The sequence below is a fragment of the Seriola lalandi genome, unplaced genomic scaffold, assembly GCF_002814215.2.
Source record: "Seriola lalandi dorsalis isolate HSWRI2012SDOR001 ecotype SW California unplaced genomic scaffold, Sedor1 jcf7180002054678, whole genome shotgun sequence".
Lineage (NCBI taxonomy): Eukaryota > Metazoa > Chordata > Actinopteri > Carangiformes > Carangidae > Seriola > Seriola lalandi.
This window is the reverse complement of record NW_019525231.1, coordinates 1746466-1763204: the sequence shown is the minus strand read 5'-3', so window position 1 is coordinate 1763204 and position 16739 is coordinate 1746466. Positions and strand designations below refer to the sequence as shown.

Below are 16739 nucleotides of genomic sequence, written 5' to 3'. Positions count from 1 at the left end.
ATACATGTTTTTTATCATGAATGAAAGCATGAAAATCTCACGGGAAAAAAAATCTTGCACATCTTTTGTTATTAATAGAAGGATTCTGGTTTCTTCATTCTCAATGTGAAATCCATCTAAACGTTTGACAAATTCTCCCTCTTTTCATGTGCAGGTTTGCTGACATAGTCCAGACACTTGTTCGGTCTCTAGCCTTTTTAAGCGTTCCACCACAGCTCTGGATCTGCCGAATCAGCAGTGGCACGACTCTGACACAGAGGTTTGAAGTAAAGTGGTTTTGACTCAGTAGCCAGTCTATTCCCTCTTCCCAAACTTCCCACACTGCTCTGTCTCCAACATGTTTGCTTGTGTTGTGCATTTTAAGGTCCAGAGGTCTGTAAATGAGTCAGTGCTGGTCCTGGATCCAACTCTTGATGCTTTGATGGGTGACACTAACAGTCACCTCTATGTTGTTAAATTAAACTCCAGTATGGCAATAGATGCAGTTTTTGTTGAAGTAAAGGGTGAATTGTAGCAGCTCACCGCCACAAAGTCTTAACCGTCTGTGGAAACATTGGTCACTTTGGGACGGTGGAGATAGTCATCCTGCCTGCTGCCAAACCTTAAGATAATGCAAGACTTGCATACACATGTGTGTGTAGAGCTGCAGTATTCACTCTCAGAGTATCACAGTATTCATACAGTCTCCTGCTGTATTTGTGGGCGCTTGCACAAAGGTTGTGACATTCTCCACTTTGTGTCTAGTTGACAGTTTGAGAGTTCAGAGGGCAAACATGCAGCCCTCAGCTCCTCTGAGGATTTCTGGAAGGAGGACTATTTCATCCGTCCATCCCTGACTCCAGCTGTTATGGGTTACCATGACAACAACGGTGACAACAGTGGACGCACAAGAACTGCAGTTCACAGGAAAGAAACAGGCTGCATTGAGCCGAGCCTGAGACTGATCAAAGCTGAATGAAGCCCGTAGAGCTGACCCGGACAAACTGAGTCTTGCCTCACTCCATCTTTCATCCATCCAAACACTTGTTTTCTGGTGTGTAATGACGATAATAGCCACACGGGGCTGCTAGTGTAGTTAGTCTTGTACTTTCTGCCCTGATCTGCTACAAAGACAACAGCTGTTTGGGAGATGTTTGAACATCATAGCTCAATGATTGTTCTGGCTTTCAGATGCCTGCCTCAGATAATTATCACTTCATATATTCTACACAAAAAAACTGAGCGTTTGAGATTCAGGGGGGCTTTGTGAAGCTCATTTGTCATGACATTTCTGTCTGCCAGTGATTGAGGGAGTTGGACTGCCGCCTTGGGACGGTCTTTGGATCTCTCCCAGACTGCACCTTTGCTGTGGTTGTGCTTCCTGGATATACCAGATGAGGACTCTGACTGTATCTGGGAAGAACTGCTACTACGTTTGGAGGTATGGCGCCTGGAGGAGAACACTGATCCAGCTTTAGGAACAATTAACAAAATATCTTTGACTCCAATGAAGCCTGATCCTGTGGATGACCTGAACCAGCTGAATCAATGGGGATGAGAAAAAGTAAAATAGAATCATGAAAAATAAATTGCCAAAGATTTAGTGTTTTTGTAAGACGTCCTTGACATCAGGTTTGTATTTTTTTTACTGAAAGAGCTGACAGTAGTGAACCTGTATGATACATTTCCCTATTTGGTACATGTACAGTAAATAAAAGGAAGGTAAAGTAAAACAGGAACATTTAATAAAATCCACATCTTTCAGGATCAGCTGACTTCCAGTCAAACTTTGGAGTCCCGCTGAACTCACCCAAACGCTGGCAGTTGTAGAACAGGAGCTTTTGATTGTATCACCTGATCTTACCTTTCAGATCTGACAAGCACTTTAAGATGAGGTTTCAGTCTTTCAGAGTCTGCAGAGCCCTTGCCCTCAGTGGCTGACCTCGCACACTGTCAGCCTGAAGTCCTAAAGTGACAACCAACCTTTGCCGTCCGCACAGTCCAAGTCTAATCTTCATGTGAAGCCTTATCCATTACGCCTGTCCTCAGAGAAAGTCAGCAGCAACCTGGCAGGGTTTCGTGGCTCCTGTCTTCAGGTACTAAAGGGCCTTCTTGCTAGGTTTTTGGCCTTGTTCTACCCACGGAGTTTCAGCCTGATGACCAGTCCACGCAGATCATGCCTGCCCACCTTGAAGTCTGTTGCCTCTGGCATTTTGGACATCATAGTCTATGGTGTGAAGGAAATATGTCAGAAAAAGAAATCAAGAAAGTTCCCACTGAGACGAAAGACAAAAGTAACAGGTCAATTTCACACCGACTGAGGTCTAAGTCACTCTGCAGGAAAAACTGCGAGTTTCTCACCTGCCACAGAGAAGCTGGGAAAGATGATTATGTCCACACTTGTGTCCAACCAGAGAGAAAAGACAGCAGAGCGTGAGGACACCCAGCAGGAGCAGATATCCACCTTCTAGATTATAACCAGTGCTGTCAGGACTCTGCTGCATCAGGTCGACATACGCAGCGACGACAGGGACAGATGGACTCTGATCAAACTGGAGGATCTGATCAGGGAGGACAAACTGTCCAGCTTCTCCCCGCTGCTGATGAGTCCTCTGAGTCCACCTGAGTTTCAATTGTTTCTTCGTTTGTTCTGTGAAGCAGCTGTGAAACATCTGCTCAGGTTGTTCTTTCTCCCTCCTCTCTCCTGGGGGAGGGGGTCTGGTCCTACAGGTCCAGAGCAGCAAATCATCCATCGACAGGTTCGCAGAGTCAGCGCAGCTGTATGATGACATCATCAGCCAGTACACTCAGCTGATGTCCAACCAGATGAAGAGCAAGCTCAGCAGGTCGCTGGAGGGGGACAACAGTGCACCACAAAAGAAGAAGAAGAGAAAGAACATTGTGCATTTCTTCCAGAAGCTTCCAAGAAGATCCAAAACTAATGGAGGACACCGACAAACGGGATGGACACGATCTTCATCTGAGGATGCTGAGGATGAGGAGGGAGGAGTGGATGCCTCTGAGCTGAGGAGGAGGAGGGTTGTGAACTCAGGCTCTCTTCCCTATTTAAAAAACTTTCTGTACTTGTCTCTGTAGTTCACTTAGGAGGAGTGAACTTCAGCCCACCTGCATCTAAAGGAGAAGGGACACTCATTTGAGGACAGCAATGTTGACATTTTGTGCAGAGAAGACGGACAGTGTGAAAGAGGAGCAAAAGAAGCTGTCCATGACAAACTGGAACATTTATTTTATACACAAGACATTTTATATTGTTCCAGCTGTGTTTTTATTATATTATCATTCATTATCTATTTATACAGCAGCCTCCACAGGAGGATTTAGTATTGTTAACAAATACATTAATAAGCACTCATTACATTATAGTCCGTCAGAAACCACTCCACCTCTAGCAGTCCCTCAAGGTTACACTGATTTTTAAATCATGTCAAACAGTGTGAACTTTCTTTAAATTTAGTGCATCTCCGTAGTGGCACAAACGTTAAAGATAAAAAATATAAATTAAGAAAAAGCAAAAACACACAATTAATAGCTTAAATAGCATACACATGAATTATAAAAGTAGGTGTGATTAATAAATAGACTGTATTGCATCAATAAATAGTCTGTATAACCCCAGTTGTTAGAGTTTAGCAGTATTATTGCACTTAACCAGGATTTTATTGCACAGAACCAGCCTCAAGTATTTCAGTTGATCAGTTCAGCTCTTTGATGGCAATTGAGTAAAAGCTGTTCAGTCTGGAAGTGCAGGTCTTAATGGATCTTTAGCGCCTTCCAGAGGGCAGCAGAGTGAAAAGGTGGTTGTGTGTTTTCTTTAGCAATGTACTGTACTTTAAAGATTAGAAAGGCTGCTTTCAGTAATTAAACATTTACTTGTGCACACGTTTGTGTTGACAGCAGCGGCATATTTAGTTTATGATGGCAATGACAAAGTGTAGACCCAAGACCCAGGTCAAGGTCAGTAATCCGACCCAAAAAGGGGTCAGAGGGTAATAGACAGGCCAGAGACTATGGGTGATGAAAGGGACCAATTAATGAAGCAGAGATATCAGCCACTGTCTCCGCCTCCAAAGTCTCAAAAGTCAACTTGACGGGCAAGCAAGTGTTGAGCAGTTGCAAGCACACATGGGTCGAACTCACGCTCATCACAACCTCGGTCATATCATATGCATGCGTCTGTTTTTTAATGTCCACTGGTGTTGTGACTAATTGAATACCATATCTTAAATGAAATACCAATATCCAGCATGAATCATGTTTGTTTCCTTCATTGGGTCAATTAACGCAAAGAAAAATCACAGAAAGTATCAGATATAATAAATTTAAAAAATGAACAAACAGACTTGGATGAAGCAAAAAATGCAATTTAATATTTTTATTCCCTGTTTCAACATTTGCAACATCTCAATCTGATACATATTATCAGCAGATACAATTCTCATCAAATCCTTATCATATGACATAGTTACTACAGTACCTAGATGAAAATAAAAACATACAATTACAGTAGCATCTGTAAATGCCTGGCAAAACTAGCATGACATTATGAAAAAAGCTGGTCTTTAATGTTGACAATGACAAAGAATTGCAATACGTCATCTTTATTATGTCTTTGCATTCTAACAGCTGAGCAATGAATAACCACAGATTCTTTTTATTGTAGACTTCACATGTCAATTAGCTAAACAGGACGTATATATTTTTTATAGATTATCCACTATGCATGAGAACAAATTATTGTAGTTTCATCTCCTGCTGGCCTACACAGAAATATATCAATAACTAATCAAAAATATGACTGTTAGGTAAATAAACTTGGCCATCCGCTAAAACTCAAAGCTCTTCAACCAGTACAACTGAAACAGTTTAGTTTAGGCCTAAAGCTCTTTCCTCTTGTGTCCAGTAGAGGGAGAGCCAAACCACTCAGACCCAGACACAGTGACATACCCACCAGCCAAGTCACCAATTTAACACACACGGAGCATTATGGAATGCTGAGCAGCACAAGATGTAGTAACCAGATTTCTGTACTATTTCTACGGTTACATTAAAATTTCAACACATTCTTTTCCTCTTAAGCCTTTGCCTGGCCATTTCTTAAGCTGCAGTCCACTTTTACACTTAGCCACCATTGCTGACCATGCTAGTGAGAGAATCTTCATCTCCCTGGGGTTCCAAGGCCAGTTTCTGGAGGTCAAGGCCCATGGCTACTAGCATCTGGAGCAGGGTGAGCTCCTGCTGGGTGGCCTGGTCCACCAAGGCCGGGCAAGTGGGGTTGCACTGGGGCGACTGACAGGTGTCCACCAGGTGGAAAGGACAACCTTTGGCAGGGGTCCTGTTGTTGCGCGTTGCGTCCAGACTCCTGTCCCAGCACTGCAGTGCCCGTGGCAGAGAGGTGCCTCTAACTTGGAAACTCATCCAGTTACTAGAAGAATAACAAAATGTCAGGGAGTAGAAATAAAGAGAGGGGCAAAGTTTGTAAAAGAAGAGTGAAGGGAAAGGTTAGCAGAAAGCAAAAGAATAGGTAAGACGGTTGGGTAAGTAACTGAGGACCAGGAAAGTGTAATCAGCCACGTCATGGTCTTATCACAAGTTTTGCAAATTGCTTTGGACACTTTTGGCTCATCGTCTTGGTGTCGCAGGTGTTACAGCACAGAAATGCAACTGCAAGATTTCCTACAACGACCTTAGACCTTCAGCTCCTCCCATAAAGAATCCTCACCCTCAGTAAATACACCTAACGTAGACTGACTCTGTAAACTTAGCTCCGACTGCACTGACCCATCAATGTCCATGTGTGCAGCAAAACAATGAGTGTGTTCAAGGGGTACCGAGGGGTTAGGGAAAGTGTGAAATGGCATTTGGTGACATGAAGAATGTGGCGTGACGAATGAGTGAGCACAAACAGCAGCATAAGCTCAATTGGGAGAGATAGCTACTGGAATAGGTAAAAGTAAAAGTGTATTAAAAACACCACAAGTCAAACATCCATTCTTACCTTTTAGTGATCACTGTGTGGGAGAGGCAGGATGGGGCAAATACAGCCCTGAAAAACAAGCACAGTCAACTCTAGGCTTTAGTTCATCCTTTAATTTAACCATCTAGTGCGTATTAGATCTATTCTTATCATTATATGTAGGTTTTCTAAATAAGTTGTTGGGAACGTACGTGACATCTCTCAGGGAGTTCTTGAGCTCCCTGCCCAGGTTCTGTATGTACTGCCACTGCTCCTCAGACAGAGTCTGTCCTCCCATGTAGATGTTCTCCACCCTCAACTGCTCCTCATCAAACAGCCACTGCACAACAAACAGTGGGGCTACAGGGAACACAGAGTTCAACATTAAAGCTGCTCTCATCAATATGTTAATATTAACAATTGGTCAGATGACTATGCGTAATGTGAGTCGCTGGTAGAGACAAACCCACCGAGAATTATCCCCCAATCACTCTGCAGTTGCCCCCTGCTCTACAGAGCTGTAGATCGTTTTAGCTAATTGTTTTAGTTTTACAACATGTGACTTTACTGTTTTGGTTCATTCTGACAGCTCTCATTAGCATCATTTCTATAGGCAGCTGGCAATTGTTCGCTCCCTGCTCAACACCAAGCAGCAGACAGACAAAGTAAGGGACTAACTGTTGAATAAAGTGAAGCATTTAGCAACTAAAGGCTCAGATATTCCCCTCAGAAGTTGGTGGAGACCAAAACGGAGTGAAAAAGGAGGATGTATATTGGACTTCCATACATCTTCTGTCTCTGCTGGATATGTAAATAGGCTGTTAAAGTCTTTGCTAACTTCTTCAGCAAAACAAGTTTGTAGCATGATAATAAGTCGATGTTTTGCTTGTAGCTTGTTGCCTCTGAGTGGTCGAAGACATATCACGTGCTTGGTGGAAAAATTTGAAAATTCTCAGGTTCAGCATGTATTACTGTCTACATGGTGTGTTTTTCTGATACCAGCATCAGGAATTCACTGAAGTCAGTAATTGTCAAGCTTAAATGCAGGGCCATTTGTCAGATCTACAAAATATCAGAAGAATTCTGGCTTTTGTAAACTACAGTTTCTGTAGTTCTTCCGGGGGGGGTTTACCAACATGGACCATTAGCATATGTGCAGTCTGTTCACTTTTCAGCTTTTGATTCAATTAAACTCACAACTATCATATTTCTGTGCACCTTACTTCTGAAAAGCTGGAGTCAATCATATAGCATGTTAATCCAATACCATGACAAACTAAGGTACCAACCAGCACTCACAGGTCAAGGTAGAGTAAAGTTTGTGTCCAAAGAAGCACTGCCACTCTTCTCCTCTCTTATAGAGCTGCCGACATCTATCAGGCACAACGCCGTTCCACAGCCTGAGGAAAAAATACATGAACCTTTAACACAATTAAACACAAATTTAGAGCTCAGCCACTTTTTTTTTTAACAACACTGTAAAAACCACTGGAACAACACTGTATTTTAAAAGAGCTTTTTTCAAATTATACATCTGTCCTATGAAAGTGACTCTTAACATCATATCTGCACCGACTTCCAGAAGACTGCACATCTATACCTGAGTCCTATCTTGATGGCGTCTTCGGGTGAGCAGGAAACAGTCTCAGGACAATTAGGTGATCTCTGCTGCTTACTCTCTATAAACCAGCCAGAGTCCACTAGGCCTCGGACCTGAGCCTCTGCACCGAGCTGCTCCAGCTGACTGGCCACCCTCTCAATGTTCAGCAAAACACCTGTCCCGCCCGCACTGCACAGGAGCCACAAACATCAATAAATAGTTTGGCTTTGAGAGAGACGTTTTCGTTAGGGGTATCAAAATGACAAACGCATGCCAGCTAACAGCAGGGAAGTGAACATTTAAACAGTTTTGCATTCAGACAGTGGATCTTGTTTTACAGCTTGGGGGTGTCCTAACAACAATGTTGCTAACCTGGGAGGAATGTTCACCATTACACACATTAATGTTCACAGTTGACTGTAAACATCTTTATTGTTGACAAGAGGATGCACCTTAAATAGGGCTTCTCTTGTTTAATGTTAGGCATGGAGATGGTCCATATGGGACAGGGGATTCAGGCTCTTGTCCAAAAGCTGTGGTCAGCAACAGAGCAAGAGCAATAAAACAAACTCACCTTGTGCCAGACAGCATTACAACCTTGGCCAGCTTGATTCCTTTGGGGATGAGGTCTTTGATGACCTCGCGGATGATCAGGGATCCCATGAAGGTATACTCAGCTGATAACAAATACAGACAGCAAATGACTGGGAGCACCACAAACGGGAAAGTTAGATTAACTGTGTTTTCTTATAACCAAGGGGAGCACAGATCTGTCGTTGCTATGAGGGACCTCACTGAGAAGATCTTGAAGGATCTGAAGAAACCTACTTGCGTTTGCATTTCTCTCTCTTTCTTTCTCTCTGCCTTGTCTTGGCCTCGGAGGAGGAGTTGGGGCAGGCCCAGTACCACTCCATACATCACTTGAACAGTACGGGATGAAACTACAGAAAAGGAAACAATCATATTTGTTAGTCTGAACCTTGAGGCCATCAAAACAATTCTTTCTCTCCTCCATAAAAATCAATTCAGGCTGCAGGTGGCTTCTTCTGTCATGTATCAGATTGGGACAATGTATTAGCCGCTATAAGCTACTGATATACCAGAGCAAGTAAAGCTGAAGCACCGAAACCTCTGAGTGTGAGTCTCACTTCAAAGCTGCACGAATGAAAATCTTTATATTAACAACGGATCAAATGACAATGTGTAACGTGATAGGGTAGGGGTCATTCATAGAGACAAAACCACAGCGGATTGTCATCTCACTTTGCAGTTCCCCTCAGCTCTCTGGGCTGTTTTTCTTCCACTCCCCTCAGATGCCAAAAAAATCAATTAGTTCAAAAATAGCTAGAGGAACAAACAAAACAAATTCCCTGCTGTGTTATTTTGTCAGCCATAAGATTATTATTATTATTATTATTCTAGTTTATAGAGAACTGTGAACATTTTACAGATGGCAGTCTTCTACACATGACACCTTCAGTAGCCACAATAATAAGACTCACAGTGAGGATATACAGATACTTACACAATGTTTGCATTATGCCAGTGTGGGTTTTCCTCCGCTTGAGAAGACAGTATTCCAGTTCCTGTAAATCCGGCAGAGATGAGACAGATGTCCTTTTGTCTCACCCAGGGTTACGTAAAGAAAGTAACACTATGGGAACATGTATGACATACTTTTTAAAACAGCTGACCTACCTCTTTTTGTTTGGGGCCACCCCGATGAGCTCATTAGTCGGGGAATATTTTGGTACCTGGAATCACAGGTCTCTTTGCTGTAGCAGCACCAGCCACCTAAAAATAACAGACACTAATATTAGACATCAGGTGCAGCAAGGGAGACCCTCATTAGCCCGTCATGGAGGCCTGTGAGGAATGGACAGGGAAAGCAATGCACCTGTAGCCTGGTCTGCCAACAAGATTATACAGTCACTGACAGTTGGACAGAAAAGACATGATTCCTTTCATTTACACAATGTCAGCTCCTGATTTGTTGACTGACTTTCAACTCGAGTAAAGTGGTAAATAAAACAGCAGTATGCCTCATAGGCATTTCAATCAAACCAATCTATTAGGCTGCACAGAGCAATAGAGCCATAAATCCTAAATCTAATCATTTCAGCCAGGTAAAATGTTTGTGTTTGGGAAAATCTAAGGCACACATCTTATATTCTCTCAGAAGTCACTCTGGTGTCAAGCAGGATGATAATCCACACAAATTTCCCCCATCCAAAGTCCATCAGAGTGACAGACAACAACCAAAAAGACCAAGAAGATGACAGGACATGACATCCCCATCAAAATTCCATTGGGGGGCGTCGCGCCAAAACAAGCTGACCTTTTGGGACCAAAATTAACCAGTTGGGTTTTTAAATACTCACCTTCCAGGAATAACAGCCATCGGCGGCTTCCTCTGAACTCCTTTAGGTAAAACCTGTAGAAGCACAATTAAACAGGAATGAGGAGATAGTAAAGATAAAGCAGCTATGAACGGACACACTGATGCTCTATGTAGCTTCTGTTAAATCTCTGTATTAATCAACAAACAGATGGGAAATGGAAAAACATCTCACCCAGCGGCTGTTCCATCATTACACGTAACTTGGGTGTTCTTGAGGAAGTGCAGCCTCATATCATCTGTCTGTTGTCCAGCTGCTCGAGCTGCAGCGGCGCCCTCCCGTCCTGCTTCAGCCGTGCCTCCAGTGCCTCTTGTGCTTCCAGTGCCCCCAGTGTTTCCACTGCCCCCAGTTCCTCTAGGAGTCAGATCAACCGTGGGGGGTGACTGGCCAACTTCACCTCCTTGGTTCCCACCAGACTTCTTGGTGGCCTTTCCACTAGCTTTAGCATTACGGTTGTTCTGACACCAGATTCCCCCGAGCAAAAGCAAGAAAGCAAGCTGGCCCAGTATCTTCATATCTGTGTCAACATGAGAGAAAAGATTCATACATATAGTAATTATTACTTATTCATAATCCGTCTTCATATAGAAATTACCATTATTAACACCAGATCTTCTCCATCTTTTAGTCTAATTATCCATAACTTGCTGTTTAAATTAAATCCATCACTTTTTGACCCAGAAATCAGCTTACCTCTCTAAGAAGAATCAGCTTTGAAGACTGCTGCTGTGGCACCCCCGGGGTCAGGCAGATAAGTGGTGCTGCTGAGGAAGGAGTGAGAAGTTCAGAGCGCAGTGACCAGGTGTGAGAGGAGGATGCCAGTCATGAGTGATGAAGCCTTGACCAGGTTTTGATGAAGCCTGCAAATCAGTGGCGAGCTTTATAGTGCCACCGTATGGATCAGATTTCATCCTGTTTTCTCTTGCAGCGCATGCCAGGCCCTGAGATAAACTGCTGACGACACACCGCGAGGGGAGGTACTGGAAGACCAGTGGCGAGGAGAAAAGATAACACACGCGTCTCTTCAACATATTCCAAGTCAATGCACACACCCACCACCCGGCACTTTCCCATCTGACCGTGCCTCAAGAACGAGCTTCTCTTTCTCCCCCATCCCCTCTATTCTTCTCCCTCCCACCGTCCACCTCTGATTGCCAGTGTTTTGATTTAAACATCTACGTGGTCGGCATAACTGCATAGCCCCTTTGTGTGGTATGTGACCCAGAGGTCAATGGAGCACACACCTCAAACACTTTCGACATGGGAATGAATAGTACCGTAACGTTCCCGCATGATCAACAATTTAGTGGACACTCTCAAGTCACAGGTGGTGGACAGCAAGCACATTATGCATGTTCCCAAACTTTTTTAAATCAATTCTCTATATTATAAGTAACAATAACAGAAATTTGCCAAATAACAGCTCCTCCATAACAGCCTTAATGTGCTGTGTTAATCTCCTGGAGAACAACCATTACCATTACCACTGACAAGTTGAGAAGTTTGGTTTTGTTTGTTCTTTCCAGTCAATTTTTAAATTCTGAAATATTTTTTTTAAGTATAAAGCAAATTTATATTCTTTTGATAATAAAACTATCAGTGTTCCACTAAGGGAGATAAAGTCAAAACGAGGAAGTTGTTAACCATTAAAACATCTAATACTGAATTTATTATTTTAGAAAATTCAAACACTTACAATCTGCACTTTGAATTCTCTTGTCTGTAATCACTGAAATTAGATTAAAACTGGCTCCACAAAGTCATTTTTAATCAAAGAAATGTTTTATTTAATTGTTTGTTACTTATGGATGATCTGATTGATATAGGCCTGCTATTATTGCTAACATGCCCTTCAATATAGTTTGCAGAGAGGCTACAACTTTCAGTTTCTCTTACACATCCTGAGAAAACATGAATGCAGAGTAAACAATCTGACAAACTCAAAGAATTGAAATATCTGTCCATAATTGTTGAATAAATTTATATGTGAATGATACTATTTTGTAGTTATCGCTTACTCTTTTCAACATGTCATTAAAAAATTACAGTTCTCCTGTAATGAATTACATAAGACTTTTATTAACCTTACACTGACACATAATGAGAGTAAAGCAAAACGTAGGCTGTTCCTGGGATCCAGAGATATTGGTTACATTTGAAGGAGGATTTCTGAAGCAGTTCTAGTTCATGAGGTTGTAACAGATATGATGCCACCTCCACTCCTCTCTCTCTTTTAGATCCCATTTATCATTCTAGTCTAAGGTTCACCACTCCAGATAAAAATTTCAAACAGTGAGTTGCAATATGATAATAACTCAATAGTTCAGACAGAGAATAAAGTTAAAGCTTTTCTCTCCCTCAGATTGAAAGGTTTCATGCGGTGTGTGATAAGGTGTCTTTACCTACAGTTGCTTCCCCTGCCAGGTCTTCCTCTGCAGGCTCCTGGGTGGCAGGTTAGGTTAGCTTGCCTTTGGTGAAGAGACAGAGTATTTGAAACTGATCTGTGACTGTGCCCCCTGGGATGGCTGTTGGGTGACGTACCACCGATCGCTGAAGGATCACGAGCCCCAGGGCTCTGAAATTCTCATCAATGAAATGTACACCATCCTGACGTGTCAATCACAGCAAATAATGATCACTTGGGAGGCCAGAGGCTGCATGGGGCTGCTGGGACTGAAAGGACTACAGGGTGGCAGGAGGACTGAGAATGGGTGAAGCACAGAAGATGAGATTAAATACATTATAATTAGGGCAATATATCTTGAATTCACCTCTCCCTCAGGAGAGAGGACACACCGACAGCAGCAGATTCACTCTACATTCAAACTTGAGATCTGAAACACATCAAGGGCTGTACAACAATTTCAGTTTTAAAGGCACACGTTAATACATCATGATTAGGTCAAAGGTGGACTGTAAAATGGGTAGCAAAATAGCTGTCTTTATTCTGGGAGTGTTGAGGATTATCTATCTGTTTTGGCAAAATCATACAGTATGTATACAGTATTCTGTCTGCAATAATCACCTAACCATTTAAAGACTTCTTAACACAGCAGACAGATTTATCAAGGTTTGTCTTATTGCTTTGGCAGGAATAAAAGGGTTTTTTTGTCTCATTTTCAAGCATTTCATGCTATTTTAGCTACTTTCAACTATGGCCAGAAAGAAAACAAAGCTACTCAAAAATATGTCTGTGAGATCGTATGCACCTACGCGCCATAAAAATGTACCCTAAGGACATCACTATACTGAATTTGATCTACCGAGCTGAACAATTTTTCATTCCTTCAGTTGTCTTGAAGCATGCACACCACCATCTGTCTTCCCAGAAATCAATGCAACAATCTGTTTAACAGATACCTCAAATAGCTGAAAAACGAAAGAAGTTGCTGTAAATCTATCACTGTTTCACCAGAACGTCACGAACACAGAGACGGCATTACTGCTATTTTGTTTTTCTTTGATATGGGATTGGACAGAATGATACGTTTTTCAGAGCCGGCTTCAGATCAATGGATTTAAGTGAATTTGTGTTCGACATCTCCAGTGATTCAACTCCCAGAACCTGTAGTGGGTCAAACATTGTCCCTGTCAGCAGCTACAGACACACATACAATGAAGCGAGACCTGACACACTTCTGGAGTCTATTACATTTGTCTCTTTACCTTTGAAAAACAAACATTTTGCACCCATATGAGGCTCAGGAGGCATGTTGAACTTCATCTTGAGCAGGGCAACAGCTTGACCCCTTGTGCAGCATAGGAGGCATTCTTTCTCCACTTGTGTTGTTATTTTTCACAGCCAACCTCCAAGGTCAGGACACCTAAAGCCCGGGTGGTCCGGGCACTTTGTCTGCTGAGCATGTGTGTCATCACCAGCCTCAAGAGCTGAGCGCCCCGGCCACGAGCTAGAACATTTGTCGGCTGATGGCTTCAAAGAACAACGAGCCAGAGACAGCAGTCATATGCTGGATTCTTACGCCCGCACCGAAGTGGAGAGAGGTTTGTGATTCACTGGTAACAACTCCAAAATCCAACACCATGAACAACAGATTAAAACCATCAAGTCCAATCAACAAACTCTTGTTTTAATATAAATTAAAACATCTACGCTGTATCAAACATGAAACAACAAAACCTTCAAATGAGGTTGTGATCCAACCAGAATCATGCAATGCAGCTCCCCTTGCCATGTCGCGTGTAATTTGACAATCTACAATAGCATCACTCTGAATTTATGTTGTCAGCAGCAGCGGGGGAAAAAGGCCCATGATTGATAGGAGATAAGAGTGGCATTTGTACAAGCCACATGAAAACGAGCCTCAGATGAGAGATATGAGACCTGGCAAGAGTAACACCGCCGGAGCTCGCCATGCAATCAGTGGGGACAACAGACGGGGTCTTAGCGGGATCGGTGTAAAGTGCAGGAGGCTGGCAGGTGGGGTGGGCAAAACAATCCCTATAACCAGGTGTTAAGAGGCCTTGCATGGTAACCTTCTGCAAACTGCCAGTGCATCAGCGTGATAGATGGAGGAGGGGTCGATGGCAGGGATACAAGGTGTGGGATTCAGGAGGGGTGGGCGTGGGGGGTAGGGTGATGTAACAGGCATAAAAAAGGATAAGTGACAAGTGGATATGTTTTGTGTGCTGCAAGAAACTGCAGCTCATTCTGCTGAGCCCCTCACAACCAACTATGCATTCTGTCCACCTTACTGGCGTGCCAGACGCATCTTCATTGTAGTGAAATATGTTCAGCCTCCAATATGAATGCCACAGCAACAATCCTAAACAGCCAAAGATGTGTAAAGAACAAGCTATGAAATCAGAGAACTGAAAGCATCAAATCACAAACGTTAGTATGCACAAATTTGAACTAAATATCAGGTCATACGATTTGCATATACACAAAAATTTGGCCTTGTCCATCTGAGTGGAGGTAGCATATGACAATCTGATAGTAATTTTATTTTTCTAAGGGACTTCAACACATTTAAATGTTGCTTGAGCTTTGCACGTCATTATGTGTGCTCTTTATTGTTACTGATGAGGAAATTCTTTTAGTAATGACAGAGAAACTAAATTACTGACTTCACATGGGTGCTATAGGTCTTGATATTGTCCTCTTGCCTAAATGGGCCACTCATTCTGATGAGGGGAGAGACATACTTTGCTTGAGTGAACAGCTTTTGGGCTCATGACACAGTTGAGCAGCAACGCGGCCTTGGAGTCATGCGGGATGAACTACAAGGCCTGTCAGTGCAGTGATGGATACCAAGTGGAGGGGTCACACCGTGCTCAACTCCACCACAAGACAATAGGTCCTTCACATAAGCCCCCTCACCTGATCGACAATACAACTACGGAACTAATGGAAACAGCTGCTTAAACCTCATTTGATACCAGGAGATACACACAAATGTCACCTTGATGTCTAGTTGTCCATTTAATATCATTTAATATCATGGAGTTTTAAACTTTTGTGCATTCTGCATTAATTAGTTTGTGAGGACCATGGGCCTGTGTGGTTAAGAGCGTCACAGGACAGCCAAGCTAGCGGCTATGTGAGGCTGCACTCAGGCACAGTGGGGCTTTGAGCAAAATACTAAATTGCAGCATGCTAACATGCAGATGTTTGCCATGTTCACCATCTTAGTTTAGCATGTTAGAAGGTATTTGGTCATAAAACAAAGTACAGGACAAATTTAAACTTTAATCTGATGGGGGTACCAACAGAAGTCACTAAGATTCATCCTCTGGGGGCCATGAGTGTCTGTGCACAATTTCATGCAGTACTTCCAATAGTTGAGATATTTTAGTTGGGACCAAAGTGGTGGACTGACAACATGATCAGGCAGAAAACGTGTGTACATGCCATTTTGTTGTGTCAATTTAAGATCTTAATTATTTTATTATATAAACCTAATGTTACCATAAAATTACAGTTACATGCACAAGTCCTTTTTTCAGTATCTGTGTCTTGTAGCTTTATATGTTACATAGTGAAGCTGCTTAAAAGAGACAGATTGTACATTCACCTGTTAAATATCTAAATCATGATCAGGTTTCCTTTACCACTGTTGTGGTTGTTTTCTGCATGCCTGTTTGTTAAAATGGAGGTTGTCATGATAAACATGGAGCGACCCACAGTTTGTCATGATAAAATTCAGTTTTAGAAATTTTACACTGATGAACCTTCCTCGAAGACTGACCTTGGTGTGTTTTTCTTTCTCCAAAGCGATTGGTAGGTGGCACTGTGTGACAGGCCGTAAATCAGAGATTCCAGCTGAAGTGATGTCAGCGCTTTGCATCGTGTGTTGTCACTTCACACTGTGAAGACATGTGGACACGTGTTCACAACTCTTTCAAAGCATACACCCTCCAATCACCCAAAAGATTTATCATGGGTTTAAATAGTCAGACACACATGGACATGCACATATGCATAGTATATATATCTTTCAGCACAGCAATTTAACATATATTCATTTATTTCTCCTTGGCTGAATGACAGGGGAAGAAATCCATGAATTTGAGACCAACCCCCATTTGAGATTTACTTAATTTATCCACTCTGTGAAGCACAGCAAACTAAAGCATACAGTGACATCACATATGCATGTATATGTATAGACATACCACAGTAAAAATGTTTACTGTTTACTATTTATAGAGTTGCCTGTCTGAGTGTGGCTGTGTTTCACACCATACCACTGTTTGTGAACAGTTGACCTCGATAACCAGAAGTATATGAAAAGCTCAACTGAGTCACTTCAGCTGATGGCCCCTC

The 16739-nt window shown here is 42.5% G+C and overlaps 1 protein-coding gene across 1 annotated transcript; it reads right to left on the bottom strand.

Moving 5' to 3' along the window:
* Window positions 1–4357: 4357 nt before the first annotated feature.
* Window positions 4358–10868, bottom strand: notum2 (notum pectinacetylesterase 2). The gene is made up of 12 exons (XM_023422033.2): window positions 10646–10868; window positions 10127–10469; window positions 9935–9987; window positions 9252–9347; window positions 9079–9139; window positions 8382–8494; window positions 8128–8230; window positions 7554–7742; window positions 7253–7353; window positions 6166–6313; window positions 5996–6043; window positions 4358–5422 (listed from the first exon to the last, which is right to left on the bottom strand). Exons 2-12 carry the CDS (start codon window positions 10465–10467, stop codon window positions 5119–5121), a joined length of 1557 nt encoding a protein of 518 aa, XP_023277801.1. The 5' UTR covers window positions 10468–10469; window positions 10646–10868; the 3' UTR covers window positions 4358–5118.
* Window positions 10869–16739: the final 5871 nt, after the last annotated feature.

Bases quoted from the DNA above. Each gene is read 5' to 3' on its own strand.
- notum2 (XM_023422033.2), bottom strand. From the start codon at position 10,467: ATGAAGATACTGGGCCAGCTTGCTTTCTTGCTTTTGCTCGGGGGAATC. The intron at 9,348-9,934 runs GTGAGTATTTAA...TGTTATTTTTAG, and splicing joins ATGGCTGTTATTCCTGGAAG to GTGGCTGGTGCTGCTACAGC. The intron at 8,495-9,078 runs GTAAGTATCTGT...CCTTTTCTGTAG, and splicing joins TGGCATAATGCAAACATTGT to TTTCATCCCGTACTGTTCAA.